Source organism: Panthera leo, chromosome A3, assembly GCF_018350215.1.
Source record: "Panthera leo isolate Ple1 chromosome A3, P.leo_Ple1_pat1.1, whole genome shotgun sequence".
In the NCBI taxonomy this organism is placed as follows: Eukaryota; Metazoa; Chordata; class Mammalia; order Carnivora; family Felidae; genus Panthera; species Panthera leo.
The window spans coordinates 108213011-108239775 of record NC_056681.1 but is presented as its reverse complement, the minus strand read 5'-3'; the positions used below and the strand labels follow the sequence as shown (position 1 = coordinate 108239775).

Genomic DNA, 26765 nt, shown 5'->3' with positions numbered 1-26765 from the left:
CAATTTTTAAAAATAATGCTTTTGAGACTATAACTGAATACTAGTATTTTAAAAATAATGAAATTAGACAATTGTGTATCAGAAAATAGAAATAGAAAAAAAAAACTAAGGAACAAATGAAAACGTTACCAAAGAATTACATCCTACAAAAGATTCCAGGCCCAGATGGGCTTTTCTACTGGAATATTTCAAAGTTTAAAGGCTAGATCATTTCATGATATTCCAGAATAGAGTAAGATGGAAAGCTACTTAACTCATGTTACAAGGCAAATACAACTATAATAACAAAAGCTGATAAATATAGCACAAAGAGAAAAAAATCACAGATCAATCTCATTTATGTAGATGGATACAAAAACCCTAAATGATAATGAATAGAATTCATTTGTGCATTTAAAAGATCGTGAATAAATAAGTTTTAATATCAGCAAATAGGAAAGTTTGGTAGTAGTAAATCTGTAATTTTAATTTGCTAAACAAAAAAAATCATCTTTCTCTCACTAAGATGGCAACTATTTATAAAAGTAAATGTATACTGCTAACAAAAACACAGAAGATACAGAAGATAACTATGAAAAGAAACTTTAACATAACAAAAAGCATCTAATCGAGCAAAGAGCAGAATCACCCTTATTCCCGCTGCAACGGAGATGAAAACAGAGATACTTATTTTTGTCATTATTGTTTAATCTTTGTGTGGGAAGGTATGACCAATGCTGTAATGCATAGCACAGAAATAAGACAAAAGGAAGAGACATAATCAAATATTTAGAAAATCCAAGGAAATCAGAACTTCTTAGAATCAGTCAGCTAAGCGTCCGACTTCAGCTCAGGTCACGATCTCCTGGTTCGTGAGTTTGAGCCCCACATCGGGCTCTGTGCTGACAGCTCAGAGCCTGGAGCCTGCTCCGGATTCTGTCTCTTCCTCTCTCTCAGCCCCTAACCTGCTCGCACTGTCTCTCCCTCTCTCAAAGATAAGTAAACATTAAAAAAATTTTTTTAGAATTAAGAGTAATTGACTATTAAAAAATGAAGATCATTCACAACCAAAAGTATCTATCATCAGTGTTCTTTCCTAATTAATTGATAGGCTGTTCCAACTGTATTTTGGGGAATTACACCCTCTCCCATTATAAAGTGCATTTGGAAAAATAAAGAGACAAAACTGGTAAAGAAAATACTGAAGCAGCATTGACGAACCAACTTTATCATATATGAAAACACTATAAAGCAAGGTTTCTCCGCCTTGGCATTATTGACCTTTTGGACTGGATAATTCTTTTGTCGTCAGGGGGCTGTCCAGTGCACTGTAGGATGTTAGCAACATTCCTGCCCTCTATCCCATAGAAGCCTCTAGCACCTCCCAATTAGAATAATAATGAATGTCTCTGGACATTGCTAAGGGTTCGCTGGGGGGGGGGGGGGGGGGGGGCGGGCAAAAATTACCCCTGGTTGAGAATCACAGATTGTAAAGTGCCAGTCATTAAAACTGGGGAACTAATAGAATAAGTTAATGGGAAAAAATATTTATTAAAGGAGGTACCATATGTTAATGGGGTAAAGAAAATTATTCAGTATACTTAGGTCAACAAACAATTTAGTGGAGAAATAAATTTGAAGATTTCATATGATATCTAAAAGAGACTTTGATTAAATAGACTTAAATATGATTTTTAGAAGTCACATTATTAAGCTAGAAGAAAATATGATTGAAATATTAAATTGTTAGACTGGAAGAGCTTTCTAAGGCCAGAAACAAGAGCAATCATAATGGGGAAGATGGGCAGATTACAGAATTTTAAAATATGGTATATCAAAGAATAAAAATAAAAAAGCAGATTGGTAAAATATCTAGCTCAAGAAATTCCCAGCTAGATATAAAGTATCTAGATAGATTGGTTATCTAGCTCAAGGAAGTATTCTCAAATATAGATAAAAGGTATAAATATGATGATATTGATCACAACATTTAGGAAAACAAAAAAGCTGGAAACTATGTATCTAATCATAGAGTAATAAAATAAACTGTCATACCAACTTTAGAGACTATTATGTAGCCATTTTAAATGATATTATGAAGACTGATAAAACACAACAATAAGTTTAAGATATGGTAAGTTAAAGTAAATAATAATGTGTACATGTCATATACTTATGACTATATACAATGTGCATGGCAAAAAGATGAGAAATAAATACAAAAGTGGTTATAAAAGCTCGAACAAAAACAGGCTTTTGTGATAACTGTATGATGTTAATTGAAAAAATATCAGGACAGTATAACGTAAAGCTATATGGAAAATATATAGCTATAGATGAGAAAATGGCTAGAAGGAAATATACTACTTACTAAAAAACCTACACCATAATATGTGTAATAGGCATGATATTTGTAAGCATTCAGAGGAAGAATCATCAGAGCATATATACAAACAGAAAAAAAAAAGAAACCAGTTGTGAAAGAGATACTGAAGATGTGAAATATAGGAAATAAATGATGAAATAAGATAGAAGAACCTGTATGAAGGGTGAAGATTTGGATGGTACATGTTTCAGCTTTAAAAGGAAGGAAAGGGCACTTCCTTCCTCTGGTGAGAAGGGAAAGAAAAAATGGCAGGTAAAATTTTGATGTATAGGTGTGGGTTCAAGAATGCATGCAGTATGATTTTTAGCTATGTGAAACTGTTTACAAGAAACATGATTATAAATATAAATGACCAAGGCCAAACTTCTTCTGTAGAATGTATGGTTTATCAAAATTCAACAAAAAAAGATTTCTATGAATATAAAGCACAAACAAGTATTAAATGATATCGAACAGCTGCCCCAGATGGAAATAAAAAATGGAATGTATATGTTGGGTGTGATCTTAAAAAGTCCTAATAAAGAGAGTAAAATTCTAAGGTGACTCAGGTGCTAGGTATTTATTAAATAAGCATTTTCTGCTGCTATATTACACATATGTATATTCAGTCATTTAATGAAATAAGTATCTTGTTTTATCCAGAAACACAAAAAAATTCAAGAAATGCTTACCAAAGAAAGGCACACACGGTGGATTAATAGACCTGAGTTTTGCCAAATATTTCTTATAGTGATCTTCGCTTAACTCATGAGCTTCTTCTAAAATTTTCTTTTGGCGACTTGGTATTTGCTACAGTAAAAAAAAAAAAAAAAAAAAAAAAAAAATTTAGGGAGTGTGAGTTTATAAAAGGAAGCATAGGTTTTGCCCCAAAATGCCAGGCTAAGAATAAAGCCCAAACACAACGGTATCAGTTTGATTCTAAGAATAACCACATCAAGACACTATCTTCATGGACCCCAGAACAAATTGCAAGAGTGTGGTGTGTGAGTGAAATCTAGCTTATCTTGCCATTCCTTATACAATTACGAGAGTATCTGATTTTATGTTATACATAAATTAAGTGCCGAAAGGTTTTTCTTCTTGTCACCTAGGCTAGGGCCCGTGAAAGCATTTTAACGAGAATTCCTAATTTTAAAAGTGCAACCAGTTCAATACAAATACAAATATAGTGGAATTGAGACAATTCCAGGTTTTAAACTGTCACTGAAAACACAGTTGAGGCACTTAACAATTAAAGACCATGATTCTTAAAATCCTGATTCTTCATTTACAAAATGACTAGACGAACCTACCTCAAATGTGTGGTCTAGTCTGTAAACAGGAGATGAGTTCATAGCACTGACAACCTCAAGGACACCATTGAAATTGTTCAGCTCTTGAAAGACTTGTAGAATCTCAATTATTCGACTCACCACAGCTACTCTTTCTTCTAAGTTTTCAGTTTCTACAATACATCTGGGAATCAAAGACAAAAAAATGAATTAAATAATCTATAATTTTCCCAACAAAGATATGCTTTAAGGAATTTAGTAAATAAAATAATGTGTGTGTGTGTGGGGGGGTGCGGTTATCAAGTAACCCCAGAGGATCTATATTCAGAACGACAGGTAAAGAGCAGGAGACTGGATCGCCAGGCGGTGCTCCAGTCAGGCAAGGTGCTCTTCACTGGTTTTCACACGGACACAGCCACCAGTCAATCATTTTCCTGCTGTATTAGAATTAACTGGTGAGACTAACATCTTGTTGACTGTCTGCTGGTCTTCGGGATGTGGGTGTGTCCTAGGGGAATTTATTCTGGAACTCAAGAATTCTGTGTCTCCTATTCTTCACCTAATTTCAAGATTTTGGTGATCATGTTTTCTTTCTTTGAAATAATTAGCTACATTTCTAGGAACGGCTCTTCATAAAAACATTGTGATGTTAAAAAGTCAATGAAAGTATTTTACCATAATTAAGAATAAAATCTTTTTAATTACTAAGAAAGAGAAAAAAAATCAAAGGCACTTTACATTTAAATACCAAGAATCTTTGGAAGGTATACAGCTAATATACCAATAAATAGCTAAAAGAAAGCATACTCGGTTCAAAAAGAGAAAATTCCTCAGTGAGCATTTACTCTCTAATATTAGACAGAATCTTAAATTTACTAATCACCAGTAAAGAAAAAGGCATTTTAAACTTGGTTTTTAATAATGTAATATAAAATAATGTATAATCTAAGAAAAACAATACACAAAAGAGAAAATAAATATAAATCAATATTAAACATTTTTAAAATTGTAAAGGTGAAAATTACATTATTCTCTGATGAGGATAACCTGACACTAAGAAAAAAAACTGTCGCAAAACTATCAAAATAAACATAAAATCAAATTTGCTATCAAATTAAACATAACACGCTTACATGTTTAAAGCATTAGCTAGATCTCTACAAATACATCATATACTGGCTAACTAGTTAGCTGGACATTTAAAAGGGTATAATACAAGTATAATATATTTACATCTTGTATTTGACTACTTCAGTTGACATTACCTAGGTATACAAATTGTCATCACCTGTGGAGTTTCTGTAACAACCAGGTAAGTCTGGGGTGATTTATCCATAGGTGACTCCAATTCTAATATACGTCCATGGCTAAGAGCCACCGTAGCAAACGGACAAGAATCTCTCACACTGAAAAGGCAGAAGTTGGAACCCCTGTGTACTGCTGGTGGGGGGAATGCAAATGATACAGCCACTATGGAAAACTGTATGGAGGTTCCTCAAAGATTAAAAGTAGAGCTATTGTATGATTGATCCACCAATCCCACTTTTGGTTATTTATTCAAAAGCAGGGTCTCAAGGAGATATTAGCACTCCATGTTCGTTGCAGTGTTTGTTCACAATAGCCAAGATGTGGAAACAACCCAAATGCCCATCTATGGATGAATGGATAAAGAAAATGTGGTACATACACACAATGGAGTATTACTCAGCTTTAAAAAAGAAGAAAAGCCTGCAATATGTGACAACACTGATGAACACTGAAGACATTATTCTGAGTGAAATAAGCCAGTCACAGAAGGATGAATACTGCATGATTCTACACATATGAGGTATCTAAAATAGTCACAATTATAGAAGCATAGAATGGTGATTGCCAGGAGTCAGGGAGAGGGGAAAATAGGGAGTTACCAATTAGCATGTATAAAAGTTCAGTTATGCAAGATGAATAAATCCTAGAGATCTGCTATACAACATTATGCCTACAAATTAATAATTTATATAACTAAAATTCTGTATTGCACAGTGGAAAAAATCTGTTAAAAGGGTACCTCTCATGTTAAATGTTCTTACAGTAATTTAAAGAAAAAGGAAAAAGTACAGGAAATGGCCTTTTCAGTCACCTATTAAAAAACAGGACAGAAATAAAAATGGTCTATTTTATCAGTTATGTTTCTCCTTTACAGACACAAATTTTAATTATTATGATGGAAAAGGTCTTCTGCATATTTAAGTGGAATTATTTAATTTGATAATGAAGAAATCAGGAAGCAACACTTAGAGGGCAAATGGTAAAGTTTTACTGTTTACAGGCTAGGAAATAATAACATAAGTGACTTGGAATGCTTATTTCTCTTTAGGAATTGCTTTTAAGTCTTTATCCACATTGTAGCATAGGTTCTAGTCATTCCCTATGTCACTGGCCTCTTGTTCTGATAATTCCAATAGGAACCTCATATCACCCTTATAAAATATTAGTCAACTAGTCATAGTGTTTTTACTCAAAAAAATATGGCTGACATATATAATGCCAATCTGTGGCCCCAACTATAAAACTGCATTGAGATTCTAGATTGCTGACATGACCGTATAAGCAGGTCTGCTTACCCACTCCTCAGTGAAACTAGTGAAGAGTAAATATATGAAGAAAAACATAATCATGATTAATATCATCTTCCCCAACATTTAAAGTCTCTGGAAATGGCTCTGAGAGCAAATGGCAAATAAAGAAACATCTATTTGGGAAAACTACAAAAATTCAGTAAGAGAGGCAAGAGTTTACAGCTTTTGAACCAAGCCCGCTCCCTCCTTGCTCCCAGAGGACCCCAGGCAGTGGAGGGAAGAGTCTACTCCAGACAGCTGCAGCTGAGAATGCAGGCCTCCCTGTCCACCTGGCTCCCAGCTGGAGGGCTTTCTTCTCTGGAGGAACAGGACTTCAGCATTTCCAGTCCCCAGCTGGCGGGGGCTGAGGCTAAATCTCTGGCGAGTGTAGCTGGGAAGTGGGGACTCCCTTCTGCCAAACTCCTGCATGGAACACAGGCTCTCACCTGCAAGTGGCACACTGAGAATGCTGGGAAGACAGCCTCTCCCTGGTTCCCGAGGCAGTGGTTCCATGCCAGGAGAGGTGAGTAAAGAGGACCTCGCACACCACCTGCAACCAGGCACTCAGCTCCTAGAGCAGGAATGTTTCGGGGAAATTTGCCACCAGCACAAGAGTGCAGGCTCAAACAGCTCCTACTCTCTTGTCATTTGCAACAAACCGTTGGAGAAGTTTAAACCTAAAGGTGCTCTCAAGAACAGTGAAGGGGGTGCCTGGGTGGCTCAGTCCATTGAGCGTCTGACTTTGGCGCAGGTCGTGATCTCAATGGTTGATGAGTTTGAGCCACAGGGGGCTTACTTCTCTCAGCACAGAGCCTGCTCCAGATCCTTTGAGTGTCTCTCTCTGTCTCTTTCTCTCTGCCCCTACCCCACTTGTGCGCACGCATGCGTGTGCTCTCTCTCTCTCAAAACACACACACACACACACACACACACACACACACACACACAAACAGTGAAGGTTGTGGTGCAGGGCAATGGTAAGATTCTTGGATCTAACAATTGTTGGTTGACTAGTCTGCAGGAGAGAACCAGGGAATAAGAGCTGGGACGAGCCTTCCAAGGGTCAGAACAAATATCAGAAACCTAAGAAACCACTCCTTAAAAGGAGTCACAATTTGGTTGGATTAGTTTGCAGAGCAATTTATACCACTAGGGAAATTGCTGAAAACAATAGAGCAACCAGCTGGCAATTAGCAGGGTTTAACAGCTGGATGTGGTCAGGACAGGAGTGAAAGAAAGCACTACCTCTCCTGCTGCCTTCTTGGAGTGACCGTGGACATACCCAAAACAGTACCTCTCAGAAGAGGAACTTCTCAGCTAAACATCTAAGTGTGGAGGGAGCTGGAGGATAGGCTTGTCGAGAAGAATCCAGCTAGTCACTAAAGGAACAAGCTCTGGGCGGTGGGGAGTCGGAGGGGCAGGACCCACAAGTTGCTACAACAGCAAGTGTCCAACAAAGAATTACCAGGCATGCAAAGAAACAAGAAAGTACAGTAGTGTCCCCTCATCTGCTGTTTTGTTTTCCCCAGTTTCAGTTACCTAGCAGCCAACTATGGTACCACAGATAGCTTCCTTTTGAGGTGTCGTAAGGTCATTTAGTAGCATACCGCTAATGTCACGGTGCCTAAAGCGTTCACCTCACTTCATCTCATCATGTAGGCATTGTGTCATCTCACATCATCACAAGAAGGGTGAGTACAGTGCAGTAAGATATTTTGAGAGAGAGACCACATTCACATACCTTTATTACAGTATACTGTCATAACTGTTCTGTTATTGTTAGTAATGAACAATTAAAAAACAGTATAAGGGGTTTGGTACTATCTGTGGTTTCAGGCATCCACTGAGGGTCCTCTGTGGATAAGGGGGGACTATTGTATGATCCGTTCACCGGGGGAGTAAAAGCAGGGAACAAGCATTGCCTGGGAGAGGGACCAGATGTCAGATTTAACAGAAAATGATTTCACAGTAGCCATTATGAATGTGTTCACAGAACTAAAGGAAAGAAGGCATGATTTAAAAAGTAAAGAAAGATATAATGACAATGTGCAGAAGAAAGTATCATAAAAGACACAGCAATAACAACTGGCAACTCAAACTGAAAAATACGACAGTTTAAAATAAATTTACTAAAGGGGCTCAATTTTTGAACCGCCAGAAGAAAAAATTAATTAACTTGGAGATAGAGCTGTTGTTCAAAAACGAAGGCAAAATAAAGACTTTCCCAGGTGAACAGAAACGGAGAGAATTTGTTGCTAGCACACCCACCGTACGAGAGATAGTAATGGAAGTTCTTCAGGCTGAAAGCAAAGAACCCCAGATGCTAACACCAGTCCACGAAAACAAAGAGCGGTGGTAAAAGTAATTATGTGATTATAGGAGACAGGATAAATGCCCGTTTTTTTCTCATTGCTTCTCTTAACTGATTTAAAAAGCAACTGTATAAAATAATGTGAATGTAACGTATTGTTGGGCCTATAAGATATACATATAGAATAAATTGCCAATAACCAGACAAAGGAGGTGGGGAAGAGCAAAGCTGTAATGGGCTAAGAAAATAACAAAGGGGAAAGCAATAATCGCTACATGTATTGTTAGATTTGCATCATTAATTATATGTAATATGTATGACAATAGTGCCAGGAAAAAGGAAGACAGGGAACAGAGCTATACAGGAGGAACATTTCTATCACTGGGATTAAGCTAGTAGAAATCTGAAGTGGATTCTAATAAGCTGTCTATGGTAAACCTTAAAGCATTCACTAAAAAACCCCCCAAAAGATATAATGAAAAAAATCATTAATGAAATAAAAATGCTACATTAGGAAAGTATTCACTCAGTGCAAAAGAAAGGAGGGACAGAGAACAAAAAAAGGACGCAAGACATATAAAAATAGAATTGCATTTAAAATCATAATAGCTGACTGCTCCGAAATGCGAGAGTGTCAGTAACACTTACTTCTCAAACCACAGAGTGAGGTTAGTGGTGTGCCGGATCATTTTTAGGAGATTAGGAGAATTAATTTCTTTGTCTTCTTTTGTCCACACGCTTCCAACTAATTCTGATGGCTGTACAGCTCTGAAATCATCAAGACATAATTCTCCATGATCCTTTTCCCTGTAGCATACTGTTTTACTAAGTAAATGAGATAAATAAAACTAAACTCCCATATAAACCTTTTGTTTTTACACTAATAGAAAGGTTTATGAAAACAACATATCACAACTAATTATAATTATGTATATTTTTCTATAGATTAAAAAAATATTTTTATGCATATATTTGTGTACTTTTATTATTGCTTTATAGTAGCATTTTGCTTTGGGCAACATTGAGATTTTTTCATATCTTTCCTAGCACTTAACAAAGATTATTTAACAAATTAGGGTGACAATGTAATCGGGGATTGTTCTTTTAAATAATGATACCTGTTATAATAATCAGTTCAATGAGGATATAGTAATCACTGTAATTCAGAAATCTTTTTTTTCTTCTAAAGGAGGGAGGGAAACCCTACCACCTTTTGGTAAATAAAGGGAAATAAAATAGATTCTAATATTGGTTTTTGGGAATAGTGATGATCTTTGGGGTGGGAGGAGATCTATAAATTTAGTTCCTTTTTTTTTCATTTAGTTATTTCAAAAGTTTGCAATCCTTACTAGTCCCCATTTAAAACAAACAAACAAGCAAAAATGGACACTTTTTGAGACAGTAGTTACATCAATGTAGAAAAACTAAAAAAGGCTGTGACGGGCCAGGACTTAAGTTTACAACTACAAGGGCAGTAGCTAACTTACTGAGCCCTTACTCTGTGCTGGGCTAAGCACTGTATGTTATATATTGACTGTTTTCAATCTCACAACAGCCCCAAGAATAGGTACCGTTATTAGCTCCATTTTAACCTTGAGGAAGCTAAGGGACAAAGGGATAAAAGTTTCACACGAAGGTTAAAGTTGCCCAAGCATACCCAGCCAGCAACTGGTAAAGACACACGCTGCACTCAGCTTTACCAGGTAGGAGTGAGAGAAGAGGTGGCCTTCTATACATCAGGCTTTATTACTACTCCCCTTCATATACTAGCTCACTTAGGTCTTATAACATTCCTATAAGGCAGAAAACAGTATTTCATTTAAAAAATCAACTCCTTGGAAATGATTTTTCAGCTTGAATGTCAAATTACATACCGATATAGATCTGATTCAAGTAAAGTGAGTTGTCGAGCAATTTCTATTGGGTGTAAGGTGAGCAGGTCAAAAGTCTCTATGTGCCCAGGCCTGCTTATATGCCACTCAACTGTGGGAGGTGAACTCTGAAATGTAATATTATGACCTGGTCCATTGTCTCTTGCAATTTTTTTCCTTTGGATTATTTTAGTGATGGATTCAACCCATTTTTTCATTGCTTTACCTGAAATACATTACATTTTAAATAACATTTAAATACTTTTTACTCAATATTTTATTCTTTTAAAATATTTTAAAATCATACAAGTGATAGTTGAATATATATTTGCTATTACAAGGTTCAAATGATCAAAAAAAAAAAAAAAAAATGGAAGTTCCTCTTTACCATTCCCTGTTCCCTATCCTAATCTCATTCTTCTTCACATGGGTAACTGCGGTTAATAGTCTGATATATATTCCTCTACATCTCTTCTAAATAAAATTAGAAAGTAATTTATTCATAGACATTTTTCACCTTTACTCTTCTGAACGTCAGTTCAAAATATTATAATTCTCCATAAGATAGATCTTACACACATGAGATTTAGAAGTACAGACAATTCATAGTCACTATTAATCTTATTAATGTTGCATTTTATAAACCAAACAGTACCAGAGGATCCATGCCTTCATTTTAGTGCGAGTTTTTGATGTGGCTTTGTTTTGTATTATGCATGAAAGTACTATTATTTAACTCTTTACTTTCTGATTCTCCTTTAGAGTGCACAAGGGCAATTAGAAACAAGTTTGTCTAGGTCATTCTTAGACCTATACGATCACAGAATCCTTAAAACTAGAGGGGAGACTTTGGAAACATCAAGCCTTACTCCTTATGTTACTGATGAGGAAACTCAAGTCTAAAGAATCAAAGTGGCTTGGCCCAAAGTCCTGTATCTGGTGAGTGGCAGTGTTCAGAAGAGAACTCTCGCTTCTTGGCTCTCGGTTCAGTCTGCTCTGCTGCCTCTCTGATACACCTAACTGGGTGTAGTCAGTTTCCTAACTGTTCACCTAACTGGGGCCTCGTCAGTTTCCATCAGTGGTGTTACAATGGCACACCGCTTCCTAATTGTCTTCTGGGACACAGACCTTCAGATAAGTGGAAAGACAGAATGAATTGAGACTTTTTCTGTCCAATTCCAAAATGATCAGTAAGTGGATTTACTAAATGCAAATACATTGGGCCAGCAGGGTGATTATTGAGCAATTTGTAGGTCAAAATGTTGTTTGGTGAAAATTTTTAACTTTTTCAAATGGTTATGTTGCCACTTATAAACAACTCTTAACAACACTGAACAATGACATCAACTGAGAGTCACCAAAAGGTACTTTTATTACATATGAAACCAGGCACTTAAAAAAACCATACCTCTTACTGTTCCAATAAACTCTTCCATTCGCTGCAAAAGATCTGCGTCTCTTTCAAAATCATAGAAATGGTGCTCTACCCAATGCCGACATACATTTAATACTCTATGGCATTAACAAAGAAGAATAACTGAATTACATGGGAACTCAGGCATAAATGTTTATCACAATGAATCACATAAATTAAAACAGTAATTCTTACCAAATAATTTTATAAGTGGCTGACTACTTTCAAAATTCTATGTTAATTAAGACTTATACAATAATTTCTGATAATTGCTTTCTACTTCACTCATTTTACTTGTTACCTTCTCCTTGCTTGGGAAAGATCCTTATTTATGTCAACTCTGGAACAAAACTTCAGTACAGACTTAATGCCTTCAGTTATTTAATTACTGCTTACCGCAGTTGTACAGGCTGTATGTATTCTTTCCTAAACCTTTTTAGTTCTGCACTCAAGGGTTGATCTCCATTCTCTATAGCTATGCGATCAGCTTCTGTTGGCTCAGGCTCTGGAATTTCAAACCTAACATAAAAGAGAACAAACTAATGAAAATACTAATAATATCAAGTTATTCAAATAGAAAACCTCAAACCTTTTCACCAGTCAGCACAATCAAGAGAGCGCTGTAAAAAATTACTAAAGACATACACACACATCGGTGAAAATAAGTAAGACTTCTACTGATCTTAATTTCTAAAAAAGAAATTAATACTTGACAATAAAAACAAACCTAGAAACATAGTTAAGAATAAAGAATACATGCAAAGTCTAAAATAGATGTGATTATAAAGTTATGGGACTGATGTTTATTTTTGGCTGTGTAATCACTCAATCACCTAACATAAAACTTTACCCTTAAGGGTAATCCTTAAAAAGTAGACTGCTCTCTGAGTGGCTGAAACACTTCTCGATTATATAATGTATTTGTTCACTGACAAGCTCCATTGTATTCAACATGTGGTATATTTGAAAAATTCTGTTTAGAACATCTAAATCATCAAAATTTAGAAGTCTAAAATATACATTTTTTATATAGTTCTTTATATAATAAAACTATATAAAAGTCCAAAATCCAGAGTCTAAAATATACATTTTTATATAGTTCTTTAACTTGACTAATTCCATAAATATGCAATTTCATAGTTACCATATAAAAAAGAATGCTTATTTTTATACTTTAATAAATGAAAACCACAAGATTATTATAAAATAAATCGTCATCTAAGAGATTTTATTTCTTAAAAAAGTACTCACGAACTACAATTTAAAGCTCATACAATTTATTTCTGAGAGACATGTAGGATCTTAGCTCACTCTCTTTAAAAAAAAAAAAAGAATTTACACATTTTACATTAACAGACCTTTCTATTATAAGACTCAGTAGTTCTTGAGGTTTACAAAAGGATCTGTATGTTGTAAGAAATGTCCGAACAAAATTGGGATCTAAGAAGAAAAAGGAAAAATATCTTATTAAAATCTTTGATTCAGAATGATTAAAGCTATTATTAAAACATTTTCAAGAGAGATGAAAAACAGTCAGTTTTGAAATTCCCAAAATGTTTTGACCACATAGAATGCTTTGGACTTTATAACAAACTGCTAGCTTGAGCACTTCCTAAATTAGTGGCAAAACCATTGATACTAGGATTCTGTAACAGCTTATTTCTTGACTTCTGTACACTGTGACTAGCTGAACTGAATGAAACTCCTCATCGGCTGCAGGAATGCAAAAGGAAGAAAGGCAAAAAGAGCACGCAACACAAGCTCCCCACCTGCTACCTGGATCTTAGAGCATCTCTGGTTGGCTTCTTTCTCTTGAGAAAGACAAAGAGAAAGAGAAAGGCCACAGCAATAGCCCGGTACTTCTTCTGACATCCAGACTGTTTACCTAGGATCAGTTATCTAGATTTCTTTCAATCACATTAACAGAGCATACGACTAGAAACTGGATACTACAATGTTCTAGATTAAGCTAAATACGCTTTCTAAATGATTTGCTAGAGGTTTTAATTAAAGCTGCTAAAAGAAGCTTACACATACCTGTAAGTTATTAAAACTCTTAAATGTGTGAGAATGTGGATTTGGTTCTATTCACAACTTAATCCCTTTTATTTCAAGTAGTCACAATAAGAGTTTCATCATACGAGCAGGGGTCTCCAGCCCCTTCCAAGAGAGGACCTACTTTTCATTCACATCTCCATGAAGTAAATCAGGAGGCTGACTGAATGTCATCACTTCCCCAGGCCTGGCCTACTCCAGTCTCTCCTTGACAGTATTCTCCCAAGTTGTGGAGAAAGGCTGCTGTCATCAGCACAAGAGACCTGGTCTGTCATCTTCTGTGTAAAGAGGGGGAGAGACATCTTCCCACAATGGAAAAAAAAAAAATCACGCACTTCTAGAACTCAAATTTCATCAATGTCCACATTTAGTTGTAAGTCTTCAAAAAGAGGGAGGGGAGAATTCATTAACTTTTCTATTGGGAACATCCTTTTCCTATTTTACATTACAGACCGGTAAGCTCTAATTTAATGATAAATTCATTGAGAATAGTGAGTACCTTTGTGGATCCTTTCTAAGTACAATATCTTTTATTCAGATACGATTTACTAAGACTCAGAGTTCATTTGTGTGGAAAATTTCTACTTAGGCTGATTCCGTCTGATTAAGAACCACTCTAAATTTAGCCTTAACATAAAATAATGATAATATATTAACTCCCCCAGCAAAGCAAATGAATGGATTTATCATAAAAATAGAAGTCTATTTCTAATCTATTGGTACATGTGGTCATCAAGATAATGAACTGACTTAAATATCAGACAACCTTGAATTTATAATGCTTTTATAAATTAAAGAAAATTTATAGAATAAAAACATACTGGTTTTAAATGTCCCTCTTCTCCTTTGCCTTCCAAGTCTACAGTGGGGTACTGATAAAGGTAATTTAAATATATACAATCCTTTAGTAATTTCCTCTCTGTTGGTATCTTATTGTTTGTCTTCAGTTACAGAGTTCCTCAAACGTTAAAGACTAATGTCTCATCCAGAAGAAAAGATTTTAAAACAGAAGGCTGTACAAGATTTTAAAACAGAGATTTATATCGGTTTCATCACAATCCTCCCTTTCAAGAATCTACTTCCTGTTCTGCAAATCTATTTGTAAGGTGAGGCTACTCAAAACATCCTATGTTTAGGAATCCAGAGCAGTGGCCACTATAGAGGTGCTGAGCTGTCGCTAATGGAGAGAGAGCCCAGACTCATGGTACAACAGAGTGTTCCTAGAATCCCTGAGCTGTGTTCTAAATTTAGGCTGACCCCTCCTTTTTAAAAAATTAAAAAAAAAAAAAAAAATTATTTTGGTCTAAAAGCCTAAAATTAATATTCAGATCCATTTCTTCTCAGATGCCAACTGAGTCAGGTTAAAAAGTTGTGGGATATCAAAGGTACTTTTAAGTTGAAAAACAGAACAAAAGCAAGTTCTAGATGAATTGTTTTTTAAGAAAATTGCCTATTTTTAAAGGCAAACTACTTTAAAATTGCCTTCTCATCTTCTACCAAAACTTCTGGTCATTTCAGTACTTGAGTAACTGATGACAATGCTGGGAAAGTTGTGCTAGGCCTTGGTGCCACATCAGTCACACGGGGATCAAATCAATTCCTGATATCTGTTATGTAACGTTCGCAAAGAGCATTCACATAATTTATTCCATGTGACTTCTGCAAAGTGAGTGGGGCTGTTGTTTTCCCTTTCTACATATGAGAGAAGTAGCTAAGACTCATCCAAGGTTACACAGTAGAATGGCAGAGAGTCTAGATTGTGCGATTTCTAGTTTTATGCCTTTTTCTACTGTGTCACACATAACCTCGCTGGATTAAAGGATCCTTTAAGGTTTCCGCAGCTGTGACATATAAATATAAAGAATGGTTCCATGAGTTATGTAATCATTATAGAAAACTTACATAAATGATTAATTTAGAATATAGCTGTACTCTGCTAATCTTGGTTTAAGGCACTAGGAAAATCACTGAAAAATCAGCAGTCTAATTGTGATTCTGTAATTCTTGTTAAGCCTTCTTCCAGATTTTAGGAAGTAGCTGCTGTGCCTTCCTGTACAGTCTTCAGAAAAGGAGTTTCTGAAGCGGGCAGTGAGATAAACACTCCCACAATCGTCACTGTTGTACTACATTCTAAAGTGACTCAAGTTTAAGTTGTTTTTTAGCTTCATCAGAAGTAAAAGCAGTCTTGCCAAAATGAAACAAAACAAACAAAAACCAGCAGAAGCTAAAAATAAGCCAAAAAAATTTGGCAAAAGTTTAAGTACTTTCGAAAAATATCTGAAAGGCTGCATATATTCCCAGGCTTGTATAATTTATAGAATCCATTTTTAGTCTAAAGCAGTGCAAAATTGCTAATGAGTGAAAAACTTCTATGGAGAGGACATAACACCTGTACTTGAACCTTTACACGAAAGAAGGGTAGACAGTCCAGAAGCTATTTTTACCTCTATCAATTTCCCCACTTAGGTGATTCCAACATGTACTATGTCACACTAACCCCTAGAAACCGTGATCTTACAGATGATGTAAAGGACTCAGATAATTCAATATCTTAAAAATACTCCTCAGTAAGGACAGGCTGTGTACTTTTGTGAGAACGCAGAGTACAGGCAACCATCAGAGCTAAGTCTTAACGCTGGCTCTGCCGGCTGTGGAGGGGCCTCTGCCCACCTGTGTTATAAAACGGTGTTGCATAGACAGCTGGAAGGCAAATGCATGAAAATGCAAAAGCCAGGCCTGCTTTGGTTTTAAAACCTAAGTGCAAATACTTGTGGAGAACACAAAAATTGGCTATTTTGATAGTCTCTTTGTCTGTTTATCACTTGATTGTGGATGTAAATTCCAGAAGCCTCTTTCTCAAACATAATCCCAAATGGATTTCAGTGTGAGCGATGATGCAAACTTCCTTGTGGTTTTTCTTCTTCAATCATTTTACTAGATCCTCCTATCCCTGCAGTAAGATTTCCACCAGGCTCACTAGCTGGTCTGCTTCCTTCCCTTGATGCAGCTCGCCATGCAAACGCCTGCCGGCTGTATTAGCAGATTCCTGGGCTAGGTCCAGGTTGTTTCAAACACAAGCTGCAGGGACTATTTTCTGCTGGTCTTCTCGCTGCCTTGTCTCCCTAACTCGAAAACTATCCTTTGATAATACTTTGTCGCACAATTCATCAGAATCTTAGGAACTCAGAATATACTATCCTACGTTAATGTTCAGAATATAACGTACTAAAGTTGAGGTGATAATCCAATCCCTTTTTCTTAGGTACCTATTTTGATTGACACTTGACATTTTATTTGGTAAGGTCAATGAAATTTATGAAATATTTGTTCTATGGAGCTATTTATGTAAAGAACGCCCCTTCCCCCACCACCGTAGTGAACTGTTAATCAGGATGTCTGTTCATGTGATAATTCTCCCTCTAATACAGCCATTTAAAAAGCCACCAGAAACAATAAGCTCCTCAACAAGGATTTATAAACAATCACTCTTGAATTCCTTAAAAAAGGAAACAGACGCTATGCTGACGCACAAACACTTTAAAAAAGTTATCAGAGAGTTTAAAAATAGAACAGTACTGCCCTATAGATCAAAAATTGTTCAAGAGATTTTTTTTTAAAAGTTAAGACACCCAAACTGAACTTATATAGGCCATGAAGGCAAAAGAAATCTAATTTAGATTTTTGAGGATTTTCTAGAAGGGCATAAAATACCAGTAAATACTTTAAAGAAAAATATCAACAGGCTTAAGTTTTTCAACACCATTTTCTAGAAAAGAGAAGTTCATCATGCATGGGAAACACCTTTTTCCCACACTTCAAACATGAAAAGCTTTTATTTCCATGTAATGTCAGTTCTAAATTTTCCCTATTTCAAGGTCACCTCATTTCTCTAAAACAAGACGATCAAACCAGACACACCATTACCACACATCTCTTTACTCATGCTGTTGAAAGTCTCAATAATTAATTTGTACTTTAGAAACAGAAGTAAAAGTCCTCCTCTCATCGCTGCTTCTTTATGTACATTGCTCTGTGCTTTCTTAAGGTAGGTAAGGAAGAAAGTCTCTTCCTATTCTTGCCAGATTCAGAATGCTCTAAGTAGATAATGCTCCCACGCCCCACAGCATTTGAAATGAATTCCAAAGTTCTGATGTAGCTAGTGACTTACTCGACGTCCAGAAATATTGCATCTGAGAGACAAGTATAAATCAGATTCCACACAAGACCCTGTGGCAATCTTCTAAGCAACAGTTAAGCATTTTCTAATTAACCTAAATTAAGTTTTTTCTCCCAGAAAGCTTTTCTTTACAGAGCACACAACACCAGTAGACTAATGACTGGATTTTGCTAAAAACTAAAATGATGCCCAGTATCTAACTATATACTAAAGTCTATGCATTAAAATGGAAGTTTATCTATAGTCAGAGTTAATTACCTATTTCAATAAGAGAAAAAAATTACTCTGCTAAAGTCTTCATAGTAAACTTGTGTGTGCCCAATGATGAACAAGCCATTTATACTACTGGAAATTCAAACCAAGCAAGAAATTCTCTTTATTTTTATTATTTGATACACATAGTAAAAATCATGTTATATTTTAATCATGAAGAAAAATTTGCCTTGGATGAGTCACTATAACATGGTGGAAAGTACAGTCTATTAAGAATCAAGAAACCTAAATTTTAGTCCTTGTTCTGCAATTAATTGAAGATATAATAATTTCTGGCAAATCACATAATTTTCAGGGGCCTTGGGTTTTTGTCTCTAAATTCAGGGATTGGTAATCTGGTCTAACACTACAAATCTATAGCGCTGTTTGAACATTATTGTTAAAAACACTTGAGGGATCAGGTTGGTTAAAGCCACAGTAAAGTCTGAATTAAGTAAGGTTAAGCCAGTTTTTCTTTTTCTTTTCTTTCTTTTTTTTTTTTTTTTTTTTTAGGTTTCTGACCAACCCATAACCTAAAAAATGTGTGTAAGTGGTGCTTATCAGATATTAAGTTTTCTTAATTATAGCCATTGTCTTTTATTATAATTCTGTACAATATAATAAAAATGTGCAAGTTAAATTTTAGCCTTTGTTTCAGCCCAACTTGCATTGTGTGTCCTCCAATAAACATATCGAACCAACCAACTGAGACAAACAAACCAAAAAGAGCAGATGAATAATTCTAAAAACAAATGGCAACTTGATCTGTTATTATGGTAGTGAGGACTCAAAGTACATTTGGGCTGGAAAAGACCTTAAAAAATTAACTGCTTTCATGTTTTATGAGTTCATAGATGGTCTATCAGAAACATCCCACGTTGCCTGTAACACGTTCACTGAGACCCCGTCCAGAAGAGCCCAAATAAGCTAGGAATTAATACTAAGCTGTGTGTACTGTAAATCACAGCTCATGAAAACTGCTTGTGGATTCCGGTTACACCAGTCATGTACTTTAGTCACATATGTTAAAATATTCAATTAAGCTTCAAAAGAAGATAGAAAAGAAAAATGTCAAAAAACTCGGCCACAACACTTCCAAAACCAACACTGGCATTTTATTCCTCAAGATATTAATGAATTTTTTTTTCAAAATTTTGACTTTTAAAAAAGTAAAACAGTCTTGTCAATTTAAATGCGAACACACTTAACTTTGCAAAACTTCTATAAATTTAGAAATGTCAGTGTTTTATATTAGCTAGAAGTAAAACACTTAAAAATACTATTCTACTCAAAAGCTAGAAGTTAATATAAATGAATGCAACTACCTAGAGGGACGAATAAGAAGCCATGGCACATGTACTGCGTCTGCAGACTTGGCCAGTGTTGTGCACGTTAAGGAGAAAACACAGCCAAGATGCAGAAAAACCATCGGCTATGCTCATTCACGTCTTAAAGTAGACTCGTTCGGAAAATAAGTAAAAGGCACACAGTTCCCCAGAAAATATTTAATTGTAGTTCTGCAACTGCTTACTAATAATAGTAAGTTAGTTCTGTGAAATTCAGCAGGCAGTTTAAAAACAATTTTTATCATTAACAATCAAGTTTTACAGAAACAATTACATTTAAAAATTGGGAATTTGAAAATGGTTTCCAACTCAGATCCCACTGACGTGACAGTAAACATTAGGTAAGTCTCCTTAGCACTTTCCACTAATACTGTTCTACAAGAAAAAAAAATCAGTAAAGCTTTGGTCCCACACAGATAAAAATCTAAGGATCAATTTTACGCTAAAAGGTTTAAGAGCTCAAAACACAGGTATTTAAAATAAAATGATGAATAGCTTAGAATACTTATGTTAAATAAATCAATGACTCTTTCAAGACGCTTAAAAATCAGAATAATGTGGCAAGAAGAGCAATTTAAGCTTGTGTAACCTTAAAAATTCCTTAAAAAGCAAAGAAATAAGTGTTTTGCAAGCACAAATTTTGAGTACTTTAATGAAACATTTTTGTAGTTGTATTCTAGGTCTTAAAGAAGTATACAGAGGTTGAAAATCATTTAATAAGTTGGTCATAATAATTACTGAAAATTGCACCTCTCAAAATGTTTTATATGTAAAAAAGTTGCCAGAATAACCTATTTCTTTTTCATGTAAAATCTTAGGCAGCTTATTTAACTTTCCTGTGCTTTGACTTTTTTTTTTTTTCTGAGTCAGTAAAATGGGTGCATGGACTGTGGCAGTTTCTAGGCAAAAAATCAGTAGTAAAATTGGAACGCCAGACTAGTCTTATTTCGCCACCTTCAATGTGTTTCAGCTACTGACTGCTATTACCAAATGCAGTCTGTTTAGAGAACCCAAACTGCTTTTAATGGCCTATGGAAAGCACTCATATCTTACTATGGAAAAGGCTAGCAAAAGAACTACCAATGAGAGGCCAAATAAAAATTACAAAGAAAACAAAAGTCTGGCTTATTTATCCCAGAGACATGTGGACACGATGAAACATTATGTTTATAAAAGTGTTTGATATCACTGATAAAAATATTCTAATTTAATTTTACTTTTTTGCAAGGTGGCCCTGATATAGTTGCCAGGCCATTTAAGTAGTTAAGTGGCCATTTAATAAACTGAAAAGATTAACGTTATTGAATGCTAGTCATCTTTGTTACAGTCGAGTAGTTAATGGGTATCTTTAAAAGTTTAATTTAACTGGTGCCAGAGCAGTTTCCAGAGAGAACTGAGAACCCATTTATAGGACTTTAAACAATGAAAAACATCAACGATGAAAAAAACAAACCAAAACCAGAAACACATCTCCCTCAGAAACGCACATCTCCTAGAGACAGAAATATATTTAAGCAAGAAGTATAGGGATGGAGGTTAACTTTCTCATTCAACTATTTAAGAATAACACTTATGTTCTAAGAGTTACATTTCAGTTTATAGGTCTTTGTAATAAAAACATTCTTTGAAAGTAAGTTTACATTTATATTTACAAAGAGCTTTCACCTTTAGCAGTTCATTTATTCTTTCCGACAGCATTTGAAGATAACTGTTGTGATGTTGATTTTTGAGGTGAACTAAGGTTCTGGGATGGTAAGGAGCTGTGACAGAGTGACGACATAAATCCAGATTTCCACTATACCATACGCTACAGTAGTTTACAATTACCAAGCTTTCTACTGAAGGTCGAAGAATATTGGATTATCATTGGTTACTTTATTAGAAGAAATAAAATTACTTAAAAAAAAAGTCATCACATTTGTTCCCTGACTCTCAAACATCATATTTGATTCAGCCTCTACCAATCTTCCTAGGTAGCTTGGACATGTTTGTCCTTAAAAAACTGCCCTACTAAGATGGACTTTTTTTTTTTTTTTTAAATAACATCGGTTGTAAAATGCAAAAAATACTGAAAACTTACATGACTCTCAGGATTGCTAAATTTAATTAAGTCTTAGGAATGGAAATGAAGAAAACCCAATGCCGTGTGTATTTTTACTACCAGCACAATTTTGATGATGAACATATATAAAATTTTTACTGACTTTATCGTCTCAGTAATGGAAACAGACAAAAGAAAAAAACAAGTGGTGAAGGTTATGTGAAAAAGTTTTTTAGACCCTAACGATGATGATTTCTCAGGACTTTTAGTCTTGTTCCTGCCGCTAACTGGGAAAATTTAGCCAAGTGATTTTATTTTCTCATTTGCAATCGTGGTTATAAAGCTACAAAATAGTATGTAAATGTGGTAGACAAAGTATAAATGGCAGTGTTTTTTAGGCAAAGGAAAATGAACTGGGATAATGCAGAGATCATCCTTCGTTGTTAGTCTGCTTTCTATTTTAGGCACAGTGACCTGTGCAGCAAAGAATCTCAGCTGGAAGCAGCAAAACACAAGTGACAGGCAACTCAATTACATTTCTTACCTGCGTACATATGGTACGTGAGCCTCTCAATAAGCTTAATAACAGTTCCTGCTTTGATAATTGGAATTCCAGCCTTGGGCTGTGTGTTCTCTTCAAATATTATATTCTCTTCGGAGTCAGGCTCTGCAAATCGATAAACATCAGCACTAGGGAGCCTCATCTGCTCCTCCTTCTCTTCCTGTAGCATCGTCACGTCAAGCATCCTTTCCAGTGTGCTCCGGTACTGGAGAGATATCAGTGCTGCCATCCAATTGTTTTTCTCTTCAGCTGACTTGGCAGAAAATATAACACTATTTTCATCTTTTAAAATTATTTCAAAAGCATGCTTGTACTCACTGGTGTCATCTTTGTCATTAATTTGTACCTTTCTCATGAAAAACTTTTCTTTCAGACGATACTCTGCATTGCTAGCACCAGGAAGTCTTGGCTGCCCATGATTTGATTTACAGCAAATCATTAAGCCATCAAAGAGAAATATGTGTCTCTCATGCTTGGCTCCTACACGTGTAAGAGTTCCTTCCATTATAAATTCATTGCAACACTGTCCAATGTCTTTTCCCTCCCAACCATCAATATTCTTTTGAATCTCGTTCATTTTCTTGATTGCTAGTTGTTTCCCCTTCATTTGCTGACTATAAAACCGACATGCAGATTCACTGGGATAAAGGAAAAAACAGTATTAGTGCACAGATAACAGGCAACCTAGAATTCACGTAAATAAAGGACAGTAATAAGAGTACATTTAAAAAAAAGTTGCACTGACAAGGTGTTCACTAATTCTCCACATATATTAGTGATACAAAACTGTACCATTTAGAAACCAAAGCAACACAGTAGAGACTTTTTTTAGTGACTACTGACAAAATTCTACTCTATAAATCCAGCTACGGAATGATTACTTCTACCTTGGCTACTATTTAGAATGACAAATATTAAAAAGTAGCTCCATACAGTGAAAAGAAGAAGAGACTTAAAAAATTATTTAAAAATGTTTAAGTGGATAAGAGCTAAAGCTAAAAATCATGCACAGATTATAATGAGGAAACTGGAAGCAATGTATCTGAATTAATACCTCAAGTTACATAACCCCTAAATAAAGGACACTACGAATTTTACTTTCACAGAACGGTGATGTTGACATAAATCTACGCAAGACATTTTTCTCTCTCTCTCCTTTAGCTTACCAGTTGGCTCTCAGGAGGTCTTGTCTGGGAGTATGCAAGGAAAATGCACAAATATGAAAGGTTTTTCAAACAATAACAAATTCTCTTGGCTTTGATGTCACTTCCTCTGAAAGACCAAGCTTGTCACTAAAACTATTTTCTTCATTGTTTACTGACGAGGGAACTGAGATCCCTGAATCTATACCAAAATATTCAGGGTGAAAAGGAGGATTATTAAAAAAGTAAAAATATTCACCTCAGTCTTCGTTTTGCAAGACTTTTAGAACATATTTTTTCCATACCACTCTGAACATTAAGCAAAGCTGTTATTGCTTGTTTCAAACATTCCTTGTCTTCTTGATCTTCACTCTTTTCTTCTAACTGCTGCAAAGTCAAAATGACAAATCTGAACCAGTAGGACAGTTTGGGACAAAAAGAATAAAGATAACATCGATTCAACTCTTCCTATCACAATGCAACTTGTAAATGTGTCATAAAATGCATTCTTTTAAAAAAGCGTTTTCTTCTTTATGTATTACTTTCTATATTAACATGCAACCAAGTTTTCCACATTAAAAAAAAAAAAACAAAAACCAGTAGAAGCAGTGTTAACAGATGTCACACCTTGTGACAGGCAATAGTGTGCAGTTTCTCAGGTGACTATTCCTGAAAAGAAATGAGGGACATAAAGTGTCTTCTTAACCAGCACAGGATTTGCACAGCAGCAAGCACATAGATGAGGTTTTCTTAAGTATGGAATCTGGTCTTAGGTTTCTGATTCCAACACGGCTGCTGTAGCAACAGGATGATTAGGAAGATAAATACACACAGGAGGATGCAATATGGTGGAGAGGAACTTGAAGACACAAAACCTAGGACCAAATTTTGACTCTACTGCTGTGTGACTTTGGGGCAGATTATTTGACTTCTGAGTCTCACTTTTCCCAACTATTAAATGAAGCTTCATAAAAATCTTGCCCTGCCTACTTAATGAGGTTCTCTCTCTCTCTTTTTAAAGTTTACTTATTTATTTTGAGAGAGACAGAGACAGTGTGAGTTGCAGAGGGACAGAGAGAGAGAGAAAGGGAGGGAGGGAGAGAGAGAATCCTAAGCAGGCTCCACACTGTCAGCGCAGAGTCCAACGCAGGCCTTGAACTCACAAAACCGTCAGATCATGACCTGAGCCGAAACCAAGAGTTAGACGCTCAACTAACTGAGCCACCCAGGTGCCTATTTAATGGGATTCTTATTAAAAATCAAAGCACTGTGTAAATGGTAATGTACAGTATAAGTTGTTTTCTTTGTAGTTCTATAGAATTAATATTGGTATCATGAAGAATTTTGTCAGTATTCACACGTTAAGATTATGAGTAAAACTAGAAATGTAACTATTAGTGAAACCCAAGCACATTTTCTACTGGTGGCAAAAGTCTGTGCTTAATAAGGATTGAGTCATCAATTACTACCAGTTATCAATACAACAGGTGGCTATAATTGAAGCAAGCAGTTAACTGAGCAAGGTATGAGTTACAATAAGTAACAAGAATTCAGTAAACTTATAAACCTGCTTCTGGCTACCAAAAAGAAAAAGTTAAGAAATAGCATTTACCAATAGTTTTCATGCAATATTTAAGAACATTTACTCTTTATGACAAAGGAAAAGACAGGAGAAATAAAACCACAAAATATTCAAAGTACCTTGTAAAGGTTTACTTTTTAATGAGAGTAATTATTCATTATGACTCTAAGGATTTTATGTTCTTGAAAGATATTCCTTAAAGATCAACAACAAATTCCTTTTCAGTTCTGCTAAAGACTATATACACATTCTGATGATTTGTGAAAAGTAAACTTATTTCTTACTCAAAGCCCTAAACCGTTTTTCTAAAAATAATTTACTTAAAATACCTTAAATGCTCAAGTATTCCATAAGTTATAAATACCGTATTGTAAAGTCTATTTAATGCTCAGCTTTTATCATCCAAATTTCTTATATTCATTATTAAAAACTCACCATACTTTCAACTAAAAGGTGCAAACTACACTTTTTAGAAAAATATTCAGTCTCAATTGTGTTAGTAAAATAAAAATCTATTCACAATAATCCCCCAGATAAAACGGGTAAAAAAATGGTTCTCCCCCCAAAGGATAAAAGACTTAAAATATACATATATCTCATATATCTATATATATCAGAAGATACTCAGATATCACTTACTCATAGTATTGTTCTTCACTATGGCCAGCTAGATTAAAGGAAGTCAATGGCCAAGTGTTCATGAAAGACAGCTACTAGATTTTTACTTAACGGCTATTACTGGTAAGCTGAAGGCTGGACTTTGGGTAATCTCTCAAAATACCTTCCGTCCCTATCACTCTAAAACTATTCACCTCTCATATGGCAGAATTTTGGGAGACAAATAAAATGTTACTGTTAACCCTTACTTCCAAGTCAGCAATCTCACACTGAAAGCAATGTTCATGAAAAAGAGGCAGAATTCTACATGGCATAATGAGAGCACCACAAATGAGAACTATTTCACTGAGTTGTTTCAGAATTTAATTGCTCAGATATTCAAGTCAATAAGACACATGGAGAGTTTTTAGTTTTAAAGAGTTGGCACCAACAGGGAACAGAATATTGAGTCCTTCATATTCTATCCTGTGGTATTTTTTGTATTATTAATTCAGGCAAACAAACCTAAAGTCATACAAAACACAGTTTTAACATACATAAAAAGAACTATGAAAGTAACAAATGCATTTCGGCATGTATTTAGTTTTCTATTCCATAAATGTTTGAAGATTCTGGGTCATTTATCTATCATTTAACGATAGCATTTCACATACAGAATATACCAGTATCTCAAAAATATTGTTAATACATTCTAAAACCCCAAACCCAAAGTCTATGTCAAAACCCATAAATCTTTACTAATAAAGTAATTTTTAAGTTTTTTTTAAAAGATTTTATTTTAAAGTTTATTTATTTATTTTGAGAGAGAGTGCGCAGAGCAGAGAGAGAGAGAGAATCCCAAGCAGTTTCTACATTGTCAGCACGGAGCCCTATGTGGGGATCCAAACTTACGAACTGTGAGACTATGATCCAAGCCAAAACCAAGAGTTGGCCACTCAACTGACTGAGCCACCCAGGCGCCCCATGAAGTAATTTTTAAATGTAATTTTTACCTTCACAGCATTAGTCAAGCATCTAAAATAAATTTCAATGTAATAAATGACCTTTCTTATAGGCACTTTTGCTTAACATAGCTGACTTAAACTGGGCATTGGTGCAGAATAGTTGAAGTTAACTACCATCAAAGAGGTGGCTTATTGTTGCTACAGAAACAAAGCAGTG

The 26765-nt window shown here is 35.2% G+C and overlaps 2 protein-coding genes across 4 annotated transcripts in view; one reads left to right on the top strand and one right to left on the bottom strand.

Annotated features, from left to right (window-relative positions):
- The window catches only part of ARHGEF33 (Rho guanine nucleotide exchange factor 33), a 91844-nt gene extending 76477 nt beyond the window's left edge, over positions 1–15367 (top strand). Inside the window, exon 17 of the mRNA XM_042933189.1 lies at positions 14832–15367. The gene's annotated coding sequence lies outside the window, so the exon portion shown is untranslated. The remainder of the gene's footprint in view (positions 1–14831) is intronic.
- SOS1 (SOS Ras/Rac guanine nucleotide exchange factor 1) overlaps positions 1–26765 on the bottom strand; it is a 149797-nt gene that overhangs the window by 19831 nt on the left and 103201 nt on the right. For all 3 annotated transcript variants that reach the window (XM_042933187.1, XM_042933185.1, XM_042933186.1), the window contains exons 9-17: positions 23664–23791; positions 22245–22900; positions 13188–13269; positions 12226–12348; positions 11824–11927; positions 10419–10641; positions 9193–9312; positions 3658–3820; positions 3037–3154 (exon numbers count right to left, since the gene is read on the bottom strand). In XM_042933187.1, the coding sequence (XP_042789121.1) occupies positions 3037–3154; positions 3658–3820; positions 9193–9312; positions 10419–10641; positions 11824–11927; positions 12226–12348; positions 13188–13269; positions 22245–22900; positions 23664–23791 (1717 nt within the window). The remainder of the gene's footprint in view (positions 1–3036; positions 3155–3657; positions 3821–9192; positions 9313–10418; positions 10642–11823; positions 11928–12225; positions 12349–13187; positions 13270–22244; positions 22901–23663; positions 23792–26765) is intronic.